The sequence below is a fragment of the Ictidomys tridecemlineatus genome, chromosome 4 (assembly GCF_052094955.1).
Source record: "Ictidomys tridecemlineatus isolate mIctTri1 chromosome 4, mIctTri1.hap1, whole genome shotgun sequence".
Classification (NCBI taxonomy): Eukaryota; Metazoa; Chordata; class Mammalia; order Rodentia; family Sciuridae; genus Ictidomys; species Ictidomys tridecemlineatus.
The window spans coordinates 197,541,652-197,557,821 of NC_135480.1; the positions used below are offsets into that span (position 1 = coordinate 197,541,652).

Sequence of the window (16,170 nt, forward strand, 5' to 3'; positions counted from 1 at the left end):
GCACCTGCTGCCAGCCCCTGACCATATCGCCCTGAAAACCTTACTCGAGGATTCCAGTGCCCCGGCACCATCTCCCATTATCCCGGCACATAACCAGCTGGGCTGTGCTCTGTTGCCTGTTCTTGCGACACCTGTGGGCTAAGAATGATTTTTACAGTTTTAAATGGTTAGGAGTGGGGGATCAAAAGAAGAATATTATTTGTGACACAAGAAGAAACTATGAAATTCCAATTTGGGCATCAACAAATAAAGTTTTATTGGTACACAGCTGTGCTCATTCCTTTGCGGGTTGTCTATGGCGCTTTCCACTAACCGTGTCTGAGTGCTTGCAACCGTGATGGCATGGCCCAGAAAGCCTAAAGTGTCTATTCCCTGATCCTTTCCAGAAAGCTGGCCAACTCTACAGCCTCTCTGTTCTGAGCCACTGGGCCAGCTCTGTGGTCTGACCAGCTGGGCCTTTGCTCTCTTGAGTCCATCCACCCGAATGCTCTCTCTGCTGCCGCTGGAAGATTAGCCCTCCCCCAGGCGCGTGTCCCCCACCCCCGATCTGAGGGGACATGATTATGGGTTGTTCTCTGGCTCACTAGTTTCTGGGTCTCCTGCGCTTGGCACGGTCCCCGGCTAAAGTTTCCCAGATTGCATGGGCTGCTGCCATTGCCATGTCAGTTTCCAGGCTCCTTGAGGTTTTTCCGGACTCGCCAAACCTGAACACCAGCCAAGAAACTGCAGGGAGCAAGGAGGTCAGGTGAAGTGCAGAGAGCTGAGCTCATGTCGGGGGATCTGATGACTGCAGGGGCTTCCCCAGGGCAGAGTCACTCTGCCTGGCCACAGACGGCCAAGCCAGGGCCCGCCCAACCCCATGGTTTGTCTCCCAGAGGATTGCCTGGGAGGGAGGGAGTTCCCGGGGCCTGTCCCCGGAGGTAAGTGAGCAGAGTGGGGTCAAGGATGTCAGAGGACACTGATGAACTCTCCAGTTGCTCCCAACCCGGGACCCAGGACTCCAGGGCTTCTCTTGGGTGATGGCCAAGGCCAAGCTCTGGGGGCTTGACGAGGGGACAGGGAGCGCTGCTCTACCTGCTGCTGAAGACACCCCCGCTCCACGCCTGCCTGTCTCACCCGTGCCCCGACCTCCTGACCGGACTCCTGCTGCAGGGACGCAGGGGGCTGGGGACACGGGTGTCTCCAGGGCTTCTGGGAACATAAGGCAGGACCATTGAACCTTGCAACAGGGACATCTCAGACTTGATGTTCCCCCCAGGGCATCATGGTTTGATGATTTGGGGGAACTTTGAGGACTCCAGACCACCATCCCCATCCTCCCAGCCCTGAAAATCTAAAAATCCCCTAATACCGGGCATTTCTTTCTAGCTCGCAACTTTCCGGAAAGGTTTGGGGTTGTTTAATGATAATTTGTGTGGCCAGAGAAGCCACAGGGCTTTGTGGTTGAGAGCTGGCCCTGGGATCAGCTTGTGTGTGTGTGGGGGGGCACTTACTGAAGGCTCCTGGCAGCACCACACACGTATTAGATTTCTCATCTGGCCCCCAAAGTAGGGTGTCTGGCGGCCCAGGTTTGGGACCCTTCTCCTACCACTTCCTCCCCCATGTAAGCGGGTCTGCCACTTCCTCCTCTGGTCTCCTCAGGACAACTGATTGGGATTCCCAGGGAGAACGCTGGACCTCGCAGGTCCCTACCCTCGCGTGCATGTGGGACTGGCTGGCCCCTGCTCCTCTTTGCCTCCCTGGGGCTCCTGCCTTGTGTCACGCCCTGCAAACCTGGAGTGGCTCAGAACTCCTTGGAAGGTACCAACCCTGGGTTTTGAGGCCTTTGAAGGATCCACGGAAGCAGCGTTGACCCTCTGCCAATGCAGGGGCTGGAGGAGGACAGTGGCTCCGAGGGGCCCAGGAGGTAAAGCAGGGTCTCAGGTGCGCAGACACCTCTTCTTGACGTCTCTTCTCACACGTCCTTTTCCACCGTGTACCTCTCCGCCGCCTGCACCCTGACATGCTCCTCGCCTCCTTGACTGCTGGGTGGGTGTCAGGGCTCCCATCTGTGAAATGGGGCTCCGCAAACCTCTGTGAAAGCTTGCTGAACAGGCCCATGACCTGCTGGCCCCTTTCTGGTCCTGGGGTCCCAGCCCTTCATGAGAAGGGACAATCTAGTGCAGCTGGGGAGCATTAAGATGCAGGGAGAGACAGATGGGGGTGTCTTCATGTGAGATGTCCTGAAGCCTTCAAAGCGCTCCTTGGGCGTGTGTGGGGATGACAATTACTAACCCTTAGTCATTCCATAAATATTTCCCTCATTAAGTGCTTTTGGGGGGTCCCCTGTGCTAAGTGCTGTGCTAGGTTCTGAGGATACAGCTGCTTTCGGGAGAGCTGCCTGGAGGCCTCACTCCCAGCAGAGGACACCGGGAAACCCTGGGGTGAGGGCGTGCTGGTCATGGACAGTTCAAAAGAAAACAAGGAGGAACCAGGGCGTGGTGTGGTGGTGCCTGGTGGCCCAGGCCTTTAATCCCGGCAACTCAGGAGGCTGAGGCAGGAGGATCACATGTTCAAGGCCAGACTGAGCAAAATAGTGAGAGCGAGACCCTGTGTTAAAATAAAAAAAATAAAAAGGGCTGGGGGTGGGGGCGTAGCTCAGTGGTAGAGCCCCCAGGTTCAATCCCAGTATCTAAGGGGAAACAAAGAAGGGAATCAAGGAGGCATGTGACTGGTGAGAGGGAGGAAGAGGGAAGGGAAGTCGTGGGAGGAGATGGGATGGGGGCAGCTCACGCGGGCTTGCAGGCCACGCTGTGGCTTCCGGATTCAGAAGCACTGGGCACCTCCTCTGGCCCAAGACCTAGTCTACGTTCTACCTGTCTCAGAGACCCCATTCTTCTCTCAGCCTTCCGGTGCCTATCTGTATCCTCCAGTTACAGATGAGGAAACGAGGCACCAAGAAGGGGAACCATGTGCCCAGCAGGTAATTGGAAGCTGGGGATTTGGACCCAGGCAGGTCCTAAGCTCCAAATGGCTGAGCTCTTGCCGTGTCTTCCCTGGGAGAAACCCAACTCTTGGAGTCAAGCTAGGAGAGGTAGGGAATAATAATAAGAGAGGAGGTGGAGAGGGCAGGGAGGCAGCAGCCCACCTAGGACCCTCGAGGCTCACCAAGAGGCGTGGGGCAGGGGCCGGCCTGAAGCACCTGTGTGACAGCCTGCAGAGCGGTGGCACGGTGCCGGCCCACATCAGCCTCTGCCCAGCTCAGAATGTGGGGAGCAGCAGGAGGCTGTGGGCTCCTCAGAGGCTCCATTTGGCATTGGACAGGAGGCTTTAGCTAGAAAATCAGAACCCAGAGCAGAAAATAGCTTGAAAGCACATGCAGCCCGGGTTGTTGGACACATGCAGTCGGGTCACGTGCTTGTCCTGCTGCCATGTGCGGGGACTCCTCTTCACCCCTCACAGTCCAACGCAGCTGGTCCTTCCTTTGTAAAAGCTTTCTTGACTCTGCTGAGCTGGGGGCTCCCGCTTCGCACCCCGGCTTTGCCTTCTGCTCGCTTTTAGATCTCTGGGTTTTGGTTCCTCCTTTATGTGCCTGGATCTTAGGCTTGGCCCCGCCCAGGACTTGGCTGGCCGTGTCCTTCCCAGAAGGGAGAGGCTGAGCAAGGCAGCCAGCAGGTGCCTGCCTCCTGCATGCCCACTGCGGGGCTCCTGTCCCCCCACCCGTGGCCATTGGTGACCACTTAGCTCCTTCAATTACATGGAGTGACAGGCCGCTGCGGCTGGGATGGGAACGCAGCAGGCCCGCGTGCCCGGTTGTGCTGGGCACTTAGCAGACTCCCGTCTTGCTGCTGCCCTGAGCTCTGATGCTGCAGCCTCCGCTCTGAAGACCAGCCTATTGGTCGCTCCAGAAGCCTCGGGGCCATTCTGGGCACATTTCTTTTCCCTGCTTCTGTGTCTGCCTGGTCAGCTGTACTGGCTCTGCCCACGCGTCCAGAACCTGGGTGCTTTTCTCCACTCCTGGCCCCAGCCCCTGGTGGAGGTCCCCGCATCTTGCACCTCAAAGGGCTGGAGCAGTGCCCTACCTGGTCTCCCTGAGTCCACACTCCACACAGCAGCCAGGGGATCCCGCAGGTCACTCCCCTGCTTCTACCTGCAATGGCCCCCACCCTCCCTGGCCCACAGGCCCTCCCTGGAGCAGTCCCAGAATTTATCTCTTCTCTTGGGCCACTCTTCCACCCATCCCCCAGCCCCAGCCACTCTGGCCATCACATGACCTCTGGCCTGCCAGCCTCACTCCGGTGGAGCCCTTGCAGTGGCTCCGCCCACCCCTGGAGGCTGGCCCCCTGGATTCACTTTGCCTGTCAAGTTACTGCTCAGAATTTACTCTCCTGGGCCCAGATTTAATTTTCTAAATAGCGCTCCTCTCCCTCCAGATAGAATATAAATCCATGTGAGAAGAGAGGCTGGCCATCCCAGGTGCTAGGACAGGACTGGGCACAAAATCAGCACTTGTTAACTGTTGGTGAAATGAATACAAGATCCAGATGGGGCCTCTGAGTGCCTTTTGCAGCCACGCTGGGGATGTACCAATGCAGGTGCTCTGTATTGACAAACCCAGCAAGTTTGTATTGACAGTTTTACCACACGGAGATCATTAGACAGGTGTGCACAGGGTGCAGTCAAGATACTCACGGCAGCGGGGCGAGGTGGTGCATACTGTAATCCCAGCGACGTGGGAGGCCGAGGCAGGAGGATGTCAAGTTTGAGGCCAGCTTTAGCAACTTAGCAAAACCCTGTTTCCAAATAAAAAAATAAAAAGGATTAAAGATATGTAACCCTGAGTTCAATCCCCAGTACAAAATATATGTGTGTGTGTATGTGTGTGTGTGTGTGTGTGTGTATTTTATATATATATATCATTGAAGCATTGCTTATTGTCACCAAGAAAGGGCAGCAACCTAGGTGTCCATCAGGAGGGGATTGGCTCAATCCAGGTATGGCACAGCCAAAGGATGGAATGTTTTGTAGCCACTAAACAGGAGGAGAGGGGTCTGATTGTGCTGATGTGGTTTTCCCCAGTGGAGAGAAACTTGGAGCCCGGTGCCTGATGTGCAATATACATTCATTGTAAATGCATCCCTGGAGGGCGGGAGCTCGGTTTGCATATCTAAACATATCTGAGTCATAAAAAGAGGGAAATGGGTGGGAGGATGCTGGGTTAATCCCACTGTTCCTGGTCTGGTGAAGAAGGTGAAGCCCAGGGAGGTCACGCCACCACTTGGAGGCACAGCCAGGATGGGGGCCCAGGTCTTCCTTCCTTCCCCAAGACCCACTTCCTGCCCTCAGCAGGTTCTGGAGACGCAGCTGAGTGAAGGGTGCAGCCTGAGCCTAACCCTGAGTCGTGAGTCCTTTAAGTCGAGTTGGAGCCTTGGCTTCCTTGTCTGTAAAATGGGCCTGTGTTCTCCCGCCCCCGGCCCCGCCCTCACTAGGCTGTGGTGGGGGAAAAAGCTTGTGATCACAAAAGCTTATATAAGGATGAGCAGGACTGAGTGCTTCAGACACACCCAGCCAGCCACGCACAAAGCCTTTTGAGGCTCATGATCCCCTTTAATCTGCACAAGAACCCTCTGAGGTTGGGGCTGTGAGTGGCCCCATTCTAGCCGCTCACGAGGCTTTCGTAACTAACACCCGGTGTCACCCACTTTGGTGGCAGAGCTGAGATGTAAGCCCAGGGCTTCAGCCTCCTCCTCTCAGCTTCCATACTCTAGAAAGTTCTCCATGTGTCTATGTGGTTTCCAGAACTCCCAGGACCCGGGGGGCCCTGGAGAGCTGGAGCACACCGGACCTGATCCCACCCATGGGTAGGTGGTCCCCAGGGCAGATTCCCCACTCCTAGGCTGCCTCCCACCTCACACGGCCTGTCCCCACAGCCCCTGATCAGGAGGGCCGGGGAGCCTGGAGCCTGCAGCCAGCCTGGGTCAGGCCGGGCCTCCCTGTAATTAAAGGAGCAGGAGGCTGGGAGCTGGAATCCATGTGGTCCAAGGTGGGGGAGGCGGGTTGGGGGGACAGGAGGAGCTTCCTTGTGGCCAGGCCAACCACGTCAGCAGCCACTGGTCCTCTGGGGGCAGCTGGGCAGCCATGGGTAGCTGGGAGGGACCCTGTGTGGACTCCCCTCCATGAGGTCTCGCCAGCCTCCTGCCCATCTCTGTCTCTGCCTCCCTGCTCGTGATGTCCCCCACCCACACCACAGCCATGTCTCCCAAAAGCAGGTCACTGGCGCTTGGCTCCTGTGTCCAGCCCTTCTGTGGGGGCAGAACGTTCTCTCCTGCTCTGAGCACAGTGTGGACGGAAGGCTGGGGGGGCCGCTTGCAGGAACGTCCAGGCATCCACTGGAAAGGAGGTCATTCTCCACACAGAGGCCTTCTGGACAGCATGTGGCCCCTGGGACAAGCCCACAGCCCCAGGCTGGCGCTCCCTGCCTGCTCTTTAGCCCTGACGTTCTCCCAACCACTTAATGTCCCCTTCTGGCCTCCCTGCCTTTCTCCTGCCACCCCTTGGCCTGCACGCCTTCCCTCCCTGCTCAGCCTGTTCCCTCTCTGCCAGGTCAGACGCCTCCTCTCCCAGGCAGCCTTCCCTGATTGGGCTCAACTCTCTCCCCTGCAAGCCCTTGGGCCTTGTCTGTCTTCTGAGCGTGCTTGTGAGGCCCGGAGATGTGGCATGAATGACTGCATCGTGGTCCCCTCACCCCCAGCTCCAAGGCTGTGATTCTGCCCTGGATGTCAATCACTACTTATGGCCCTGGACGAGTCCGTCCTTCTCTCTAACCTGCATGGTCTTGTCCAAGCAATGACCACTGTCTACTAGAAGGGACCACTGTGAAGCTCACAAGAGGCAATGCCGGTGACCTCTCCAACCCGGGTCACCTCTGGTGGGTGCTCCACAAACGGTACCCAGTGCTTCCATGGCTCTTCTTGTCGAGGCCACAGCCTCCCCAGTCCAGCTCTGTCCTGCCACCTGCCTCTTTTACGTGGCACTCAGGGATGCCTGCCCAAGGAAACAGGGATCCGGCCACTTCCAGGGACCAAGACCGTCCCCACAGCCCTGCCCCACCTGCCCGGCCTTGTTCCTCAGCCCTGGCCCTCTCCGCCCCTGTCCCCTCTGCTCCAACCACCTAGAGCTGACCTGGGGCCCTCAGCACCACCCCTTTTAAACACTGCACAGGTGACTGCTCCTCTTCCTTCCCTGGCTGGCTGCTACCCATCTGTGGGGACCCCACTTAGGTCCCCCTTCGTCCAGGGAGCCTGGCTTGACCTCACACCCCAGCCAGGCGAGACCCCTGCTCTGTGCCCCGGTGAGGCCTGCAGCGACCTGTCCCCTGCGAGCTGTTTTCCCTGCAGGGGGCCAGACGCTGCGCCTGGCTCCCCTGCAGACCCAGCCCAGTGTCTGGCGAGGACTAGATGCTCAAAAAATATTTAGTGACTAACTGAATGGATGGCTGAGTCAATGGCTGCATCCCCCACACTGCAGGAAATGTCTGGGAACAGATTTGAGTGGGAGGTTCCAGCAGGGGCCTGGGAGAAGCCCCTGGGGTTTGGGTGCTGGGTGGCCGGCAGAGTGGACCCCCACCCTCTCCCAGAGCCGGTCAGCCTCCCCCTCTTCCCACAGGGCCCCGGGGCCCCGGAGCCGGCTTCCAGATGTTGAGCCCCGTGTCTGCCTCACCTCTGAGCCTTTCCATCTGCACAGCCGGGCCAGATCCCCGCAGCCAGCGTCGCGGGCAGCCAGGCCAGCCGTCCCCGGCGTCTTCCTATTTTAGACATCTCGCCGCCTCAGTCCCTTCTAATGTTTCCAGCCAGGCTGCGGGGGGAGGAGAAAGAGGTTACTGCTACTTTAAATGTGCTGTATGAAGGCGAGGGCTGGAGAGGGGCCTGCTGCAGGAACACCCCGTCATCCCGCCGGAGAAGCCGCCAGATGGAATACAAAAGGCGAAGCCCGGGCGCCCATGGAGACGGCCCCGGGGCATAAACCAGGGGGGGCCAGGGGCTGGGGGCGCGCTCGCCATGGAGCCCGACGCCCTCCTGGATCAAGACGGCTCCTACGGTAGGTGACACTGGCCGGCTAAGTGGCAGAGTTGGGGACCTCAGCCTGGCTGCTCAGGGGGACTTTTCTCCGCTTCAGGAATCTGAGTTGAAGGGGGGAGGCGATCGGGCAGCTGGCACTTCCTGGGCCGGGGACTCTGGGTGGGCATGGTGCCCTGGGTCACGGGGCACAGTGCCCAAGGGGGGGGTCTCTGGGCAGCGAGTGGCAGGGGGCCGGGGAAGGAGAGCTCCTGGGCCGCCAGGCTCTGCTCCTGGCTGAGGAGGTGAGGGAGGAAGTTTGCAGCCCCCTGCGGCCGCCTCTGCCCGCCTGGCTGCGGTCCCGCGGTCCCCGGGCCCCCGGCTGCGCTGCGTGGCAGATCCAATTAGTGAGATCCTGCGGGTCAATGGAGACGGAGCAGGCGACGGGTGCACCCTGTCATTAAAGGCCAGGGCTCAGGCTGAGAGTGCTCCCCAGGCTGCCACTGGGGAGCTGGCCCTGCCCAGCCTTCGGGCCACCGGCAGCCCTGGGCAGAGAACTGGGGGAAAGTTGCCTGGGACAGGCCGGCTAGGGGTCGGAGGAACGGATCTGCAAGCCGCAGGTTTCCGCGGAGGCAGTTTCTGGAGGCTGAGAGCCCCCGGGAGGGAGCTGCCCAAGCTCTCTGGACCGTTCAGTTGGCCCCGCTGCTGCCAGGATGCTGAGCACACTGTGTCTGTCTCTGGGCAACGGAGGGAGGCGGGAGGGCAGGAGTGTGGTGAGGGACCAAGGCAGCAGGTTTGGGGCTCACTGGGGAGAAGGCCCCATGAGGAGGGGCAGTGGAGGGGCAGTCTCCCCCAGCTCGGGTCAGCCTCTCAGGAAATCAGGGGCCTCGGTCTCCTCTACGAAAACTGGGCTCTTTTCCCTCTGGACCGACTCCCTACTCCAGCCAGCCCCGGTTGCCTGGCACAGAGTCAAGCCACATTCCCTGCCCCCTGCAGCAGCCCAGCTCCCTCCAGGGAGAGGTCCTCTGCCACGGGTGGACCTACCACCCCTGAGGGGGCTTGGCCAGGACTGGGCGAGCACCTAGCTTTTCCAGGCAGTCAGGTGGCCGGTGGGTGCACCTCGAGTGACCTCCAGGTGCCAACCTGTGTCCGGGTCAGAGGTGCAGGAAGAGGAGCTCAGTCCTCAGAACTAGCTTAGTGGTTGGAGGCAGGGACGGAGGAAGGGAAGGGAGAGGAGGAAGGAGGAGAGAGGGCTCTGGCCCTGGAAGCGCTCCCAGCCTGGATTGGGAGACAACCAAGGGATGAGATCCTGGGGAAGGCTGGGGGCAGAGAGTCTGGGGGTGGGGACAGGCCTGCCTACACCCAGAACTGTCCACTTGAAGCTTGGCACAGGATTGCTGTCCCATCGAGGGTCCAGCGCTGGGGGCTACAGGGGGATCAATCCATAATCAGGCAGATTTCCAGATTCCTCGAATCTCCATCTCCCTGTCCAGTGATGTTCCGGAAATCCACAGCCCCAACTTGCTGTGCTCCAGTTCTGCTAGGGGCACGGTGGGGCAGGATGAGCCTGGAAACTGGGGCTGCTCCACCTTAACCCAAGAGCCCTGTGCACAGTCAGCCCTTATTTTGTCACAGGAGCTGCTATGGCTCTCCTGGACGCTGGTCAGGGAGTGAGGTGTCTGGGATACGGGAGGAAGAGGCAAGGAGAAGAGGAGGACTCGGATGAGGGCAGGCGGCGGGGCACAGGGACCTGGCTCTTCTGTGGAGAGAGGTCTGGTCTCTCCCCGCAGGCCCTGGTTCTCAAGTTGAAGGGACTATCGTGGGCCAGGGCGACACAGGATGCAAGTCACCCCCGTCTCTGAGCCCTGGTTCTGCATTCATTCATTCAACACTTTCAGGACCTGGACTGGACTCTCGGGTCCAAGAATAGGCACTGGCCAGGGTCCAAGAACAAGGCAGACCTCATGTCCGCCTTTGTGACATTCCCCAGTCAGCCTGGGAAGGAGGCAGATGCCCCGATGGGGGGAAGTCATGGCACTGAGGAACCTCTGAGTCCACACTTGGAGTCCAGGAAAGCTGTCGTTAGTCGCTGATTCCCTCTGTCAGCTCATGAGAAACCATCATAGATTGAGGGTTTAAACAACAGAGATGTGAGAAGCCAAAATCATGTCCCCACAGTTCTGGAGGCTTGAAGTCCAACATCCATATTCCAGCCAAAATGTCCACCTTTCCGCTAAGTTTTTTTGCTCTTCCCTGGGCCTGCGTGTGTGGAGAGGGAAAGCAACTGCTCGGTGTCCTCCCGTAAGCACATGGTCCTATTGGCTCAGGAACCACCTCTCTGTACCTTCACTGAGGCCCTCAGAGGCCTCATCTCCAATAGCCTCTCCCTCTGGCCGTGCCATCCAGATCCGCCTGCTGCCTCCCTGCACCGTCCGACACCCCCTCCTTCACCTCCTCCCTCTCTAGGTCCCAGCCACACAGATCTGAGCCTTTTTATACTCTTCAAACCAGTTTCTACCCCAGGGACTTTGCACAGGCTATCTTTTTCCACCTGGATAGAGTATTCTTCCTCTCACTCTTCACTGAACGAACTCTTCTTCTTTATCCCAACATCAAGTGGAAATCCAACTCCTCAGAGAAGCCTTCCCTAGGCCATATTCCCCCTGCCCCCGTCCATCAAATCAGACTCCCCTCCCTTAGTCCTCCTTGTCCTCCGTAGGAACCGTTCTTGTTGGCACTGCACATTACTCTGTCTTTAACCTGCGTGGCCACCATTCACCTCTGAACTCTCACTGTGCCCGGGGCATAGCTCTCTGACTGCCATGTGGTAAGCGTCCAATAAGTGCTGGTTGAATGAGGGAGGGGGTGAATGAAGGCAGTCAGCCCAGGTTTAGAGAAAACATTCCAGGCAGAAGGAACAGAAGCTGCCAAGGCATGGAGCGGGGAGAGCCTTTGGGGGGCGCTCTGGTACTCACCACTGGGGCGATGCTCTTGGTCAGGCACTGGCCGGCTAAACTCCCTGAGGGCTCAGGGGTCTTGTGGGGACAAAGCTGGGTGTGGCGGAGCTGTAAATGGGGTGAGGCTCTGTTGGTCCTCCTTTCGATGGCCAAGGAAGGGGACAAGAGGGAGCCTGACGGGGGCCCAGTGTCTCGCCTGCAAGACTTCCTCTTTGGGCCCTCGTGGGTCCCACCATTTCCCCCCCTGCACCCACGGCACCTCCCGCCCCCTGCCGGAGCGCTTGGCGTCCCCGGGTCAGGATGGGTTGGTATGCCCTGGCCATGCTCCAGGGCAGAGCCCTGCCTGGTTTGCTGCTGTGTTCTCAGGGCCTCACACCCCCTGACCTGAGCAGGGCCCACGACACACTCGCTGGATAAGTGAGCGAGTGAGTGAGGAAATGAGGAACGAGCCAGCGGTGAGCGAATTAGAAATGAGGACTGAGTGGAGGGAATGAAGGAACAGTGAGCGAGGGAATGGCTGAGGAGTGAGTGAGCGAGCCGGCACCAGCTGCACCTGCCCTTGGCCTGCTCTTCGTCCCCAGGCATCTTCTCCATCTCGGGGCTTCTGTTGAGGGTGCTGGGCTCCAAGCCCCAGGTATTCCAGCTCTGATCATCAAGACTAGATCTGGCTCAGCCCCGGCACCCTCTTCCCTTCTTGGGGCCTGAGCCTCACGCCAGCTCCCTTTGGCTGGGGTGGCCTGGAGACATCCCCATTCCTCGCTCAGGCTCAGTTTCCTTGTATGACAAACGGGCAGACCCAGCCGCGCGCCCCGCCTGGTGCTTCAGAGGAGACAGAGGCGCCTGCGAGGCCTGTTGGGGGATCTGTGATTCATGGAGGAGCCACCGGGGTGCAGACAGGTGGCTGGGTGCTTTGGAAATCCTGGGGTGGACGAGGTCACTCAGAAGTTCAGAACCTTCAGATTTCTTCCTGACAACAACCCAGGAAGGACATCAGCCCCAGGGTCACGGGAGGCCCCGGTGGGGAGGCAGATGGATGTGGCTTGTAAACTTCCAAGTGCTGCAGGTGTAAGAACCAGGGCTGCTTATGGAGCACCGGCTCCGTGCCAGGTTCCAGGAAAGGCCTTTGATGCGCACCCTCTATTTGAGCCCTCATCACCTGGCAGGTTGTTGCTAGCCCATTTTCCAGATGAAGAAACTGAGGCTCGGGGCAGTTGAGTGTCCCAGAGCAGAGTTCAGGGCGGTGGGATCTGAACCCAGGCCACTCCAGCGACGATGCCTGAAGGGGCCTGGGGTCCCGTATGGCTGCCTGTCTGAGCACAGTGGCTGTACCAGAGCTGCCACCTGGGGGCCCTTCCATTTGCTCATGAGAAAATGCCTCCCAGGGAGAGTTTATTGAACCAGTGAAGGGCACGGCGTGACAGGGACCATGCTGGCTCTGCTGGGGACAGCAGGAGGCAGAGGCAGCTGTGATGGAGTGGAGTCAGTCTAAAGAAAGGGCTATTTTAGGCTGGAAGCTGTGGAGGCCTGATGTCACCACTCCCTGGCCCTTCCCGCAGCGAGGGAGGCTAAAATGCCTTCAAGGGATTGGCCTCAACGGGTAGCAAATAGAGGCTCGTCTTAAAATCACCGCTGCAGAGCTGGGGGTGTGGCTCATCCGTCCTCTCATTTCCCCTCCCCACCAACCTGATGAGGTATTATCATTCTCCTGCTGAAGATGAGGACACTGAAGTTCAGAGAGGCTGAGTGACTTGACTGAAGTCACACAGCTAGTGAATCCAAGAATCACATAGGTCTGTCCCCCTAAGAAGCCTGTTCTCTGAACCAGTGCCTCCTAGGCCCTTCCCTGAGGGTGTGCCCATTCGATGGGATGTTGGAGGCTGTGCTTGGGCCTGCCCTGCCTCTCAGGCCCCCTCCTGGATCTTTTATTGAGCTAAGTCAACAGGCCCTGGGCAAAGACCTGGGCCTGCATCTGTGGTAAGGTACCTGCACCAGTGTGTCCTATCCTGGGTAGGGAAGGGATGCCAGAATTCATACTCCTTGCATCTTGCTCTAGGACTCTGGGGTCCCATTTCCTGAGCACTTACTATGTGCAGGCCTGTGCTGAAGGTCCTGCATGAATGGAGACTTCAGCTCCTCCCAGAGGGAGGAGCAGCCCCTTCACTCCAATGACACCATCCAGGCTCCAAAGCTCCCCCAGCCACAGAGCTAGCAAAGGGTGCTTGGGACTCAAACCCAGGACTCCCAGCCCCCAGTTCTCTTTCTACCACTCTGGGCTGGTCCCCAGTCTGCACCCTCCCCGTGCCCAGGGAGCCTCGCTGGCTGGCCGTTCCTGGGCCTCTGGGCTTTTCAGAGGGCAGGTGGAGGACTTGGCGTTTTCCTCACCCCCACCCACAGAGTGGAGAAGAACCCCAATCTAGAAGAACTGTCAATCAAGAACCATGAGACTGGACAGGGAGGTGCTTGAATCTCGTAGGCACCCAAGCCCGGGCGGCCACTGCAGGAGCCGGGAACTGGGGGCTGGTGCAGGGCTGGTGAGGGGCTCCTGTGCTGGAGCGGAAGGGCAGAGCCAGGACAAGCCCAGGGAAGAGCCGTGGCTGATCCTCAGTGGGAGGGGCTTGGGTGGGAATAGAAAGAAGCCACTTGTCCAGGGGCTTATGTGAGCTTCAGGCAAACCCACGTTGCTTTCTATGGCTTCTGGAAGGCTCTGTCCTGAGGGTCGGAGGCCTGGGCTTTCCACCAGAGGGTGGATGAAGCATTGCATGGCCCAGGACAGCGGCTGCCTCGTCGTGGGGGCTGGTACGGAGTTGCAGACCTTTGTTAGATGGCTCAGTGACATGGCCCAGTGTCCCAAGCCTTTCTACTGCCTAGTGCATTTCTTAGCACATTGATTCCCATTTTATAGATGAGGAAACTGAGGCACTGGCCCAAGTCTTTGTCCTGCCCGGGATGGGCTCACATCCCTGCTGGACCACTGCCCCACCCCTTTCTATTCCAAGAAGGCCGGGGCCCTCCCCAGCAGCACAGTGCGTTCCCGGCCTCCCTGGACGCCCATCTTCTTCCTTCTGGTGTGTGTGCCCGAGGCTGCTGAGCCCACCCAGCCACAGCTATGCCCCTTCCAGCTGGGATTCCTCCCAGAAATCCCCTCTGGAAGCCCTGGGGGGGGGGCTGGGTGAGCAGTGGACGGCCCGGGGGAAGGGTCTGCGAGGGTCTGCCGACCTGTCACCATGGCATGATGGGGAGATGGAGGCAGAGAGGGAGGAGCTGGACTCAATCGTCCTGCCTCCTGAGAGACCCGCCCTGACTCCATCAACCAGCCCCCACCTCAGGCCCGGCCCTGCCCGCACACCTGGGCAGCCATCATGCCTCCCCTGGGGCTCCCCATCTCCACCTGCCCCCAACTCACTCTCCAGGGGCAGCCAGAAGGGGCCGTATTAAAATCCCCACAGTCCCCCGCCCTGCCCCGCTGCAGCAGGACAAAGTCAACCCACCCACAGGACTCAAGGCAGCCGGGGTCTGACCTGCAGATGCTCCTCTTCTGGTCACAGCACCCCTCCTCTCCCTCCACCATCATGCTCTGCCTTCTCCTGTGGTGCCGTCCTCTGCTCTCGCTCCTGTGCCCTGCTCTCCTCTCCCGTCCCGGAGCACTCTCCCTCCTCCCCTTCCCCACCAACCTCTCAACCTGCTCATCCTGGGGGCACAGGTCAGGCCCCCTCCTCCAGGAAGCCCGCCTCCTCTGGACTCCCTCCCACCGCACGATGGGCAAAGTCCACCGGCTTCTCTGCTGGTCTCCTCCTCCCGGTTGTGAGCTGCCCGGGGCTCCCCATGGAGCCCATGTGTGTGCACAGGTAGAGAAGCATGAAGACCAGGGCCTGCGGGCCTGGGCCTGGTCTCTGCATCTGCAGAAGCCCCTGCGTGAGCCTGTGCCTGCGTGGGGGTCCCCCATCCCCCTGGGCTCCCTGGGTTCAGTCTGTGAGTAAGCAAAGAGCCCGGAGGACCCTGGTCTCTGGCCTGGTGGCGGGAATGTGGGTGTTCACACTGAGACGGGGCGCAGGTGGCAGAGCAGATTCTGGACAGGAGGGAGTCTGGGGTCCTGGGCTTGTGCTTGCAGGGCCATGGGACAGCCTTCTGTAGGGGAGTCTGTGACGGTCCTTCCAGAAGTGACCTTGACTCCAGGGTGGAGGGACCGGAGCCACGTATCGGATCGGCTTCCTTTCCAAGGCTGGCCGAAGCTTCAGCTCAGATGCCCAGCCAGGGTTCCCCTACTGCAGGAAGCTGGCCCTGATCAGCCTTGCTGAGGCCACTCTGTCCCCACTTGTCAGTGGGGTCGTGACCTCTAGTCCTAGGACATCTCATGGGCCATGCCTTCTAGCTCTCCAAGGTGGGAGCCACTTTCCCTCCATCCCCTGGGGACTCTGCATTGCCCCACAGAGGGACACACAGGGCAGCCCTGCCCCTCCCCTCGGCAGAGCAGAGCAGGGCTGGGCAGTCTCGGCTCTGCCCAGGGATCCTGGGGACAACAAGACAGGAGCTCAAGGGGCCTGGAATTGGACCAACTCATGGGAGCAGGGGCAGAGGCAGGTGGAGGGAGGGGTGGACTCCTGTCCAATCTGAAGCTGTGCCCGGATGGCTGGGTCACCACAACCCCGGGCCTTCCAGCCGGTGACCTACATTCCCCCAGCGCCTCGCGTGCAGGCAGACGAGTGTGCAGAGCAGGGCCCCGTGGGAGGGTGGCCGGGCCTGTGCCTGGTCTCTGCATCCGCAGAAGCCCCTGCGTGAGCCTGTGACAGCACGGGGTCCCCCATCCCCTGGGCTCCCTGGGTTCAGTCTGTGAGCAAAAGAGCAGTTCAAGGGACTGCAGTTCCTGAAGTGGCCTGCTGCCTGTCCCCATGCCTGCCCCTCCCCTGCCAGGGCCCTCCCTGTGGATGGTCTCACGCTGCCCTTTGCTGATGTAGGAAGCCGGGTCCTGAGCGAGGGGGCGGCTGTCAGCGGAGGCAGTGGGGGGCGGCCTGGAAGGGAGTGGGGTGAGCCTCAGAGGGAGCAGGAGGTGGCCCCTGGCCCCTGAAGCTGGAGGTGGCCACCAGCCCAGCATCTTCCTTCCTGGTGAAGCCCCACCTGGAGGAAAGGGCCCGGCCGGCTCCATAGCTAGGAGTCAGGGCTCAGGCCTGGCTGGGTACCCTGCT

General features: G+C 59.7%; 1 protein-coding gene and 1 long non-coding RNA gene across 8 annotated transcripts in view; one reads left to right on the forward strand and one right to left on the reverse strand.

Annotated features, from left to right (window-relative positions):
- Window positions 1–231: 231 nt before the first annotated feature.
- On the reverse strand, window positions 232–14,764 carry LOC120889883 (uncharacterized). Of its 7 annotated transcripts, none has more exons than XR_013438286.1 (3): window positions 14,662–14,764; window positions 7,699–7,833; window positions 232–4,772 (listed from the first exon to the last, which is right to left on the reverse strand). It is a non-coding gene; the product is annotated as an uncharacterized LOC120889883 (long non-coding RNA). The 7 variants fall into 7 exon arrangements; XR_013438283.1 differs by lacking the exon at window positions 14,662–14,764 and adding an exon at window positions 14,509–14,653; XR_013438287.1 differs by lacking the exon at window positions 14,662–14,764 and adding an exon at window positions 14,479–14,653.
- Dab2ip (DAB2 interacting protein) overlaps window positions 7,942–16,170 on the forward strand; it is a 249,500-nt gene continuing 241,271 nt past the window's right edge. Inside the window, exon 1 of the mRNA XM_078048122.1 lies at window positions 7,942–8,076. Within this exon, the coding sequence (XP_077904248.1) occupies window positions 8,037–8,076 (40 nt within the window). The 5' untranslated portion in view covers window positions 7,942–8,036. The remainder of the gene's footprint in view (window positions 8,077–16,170) is intronic.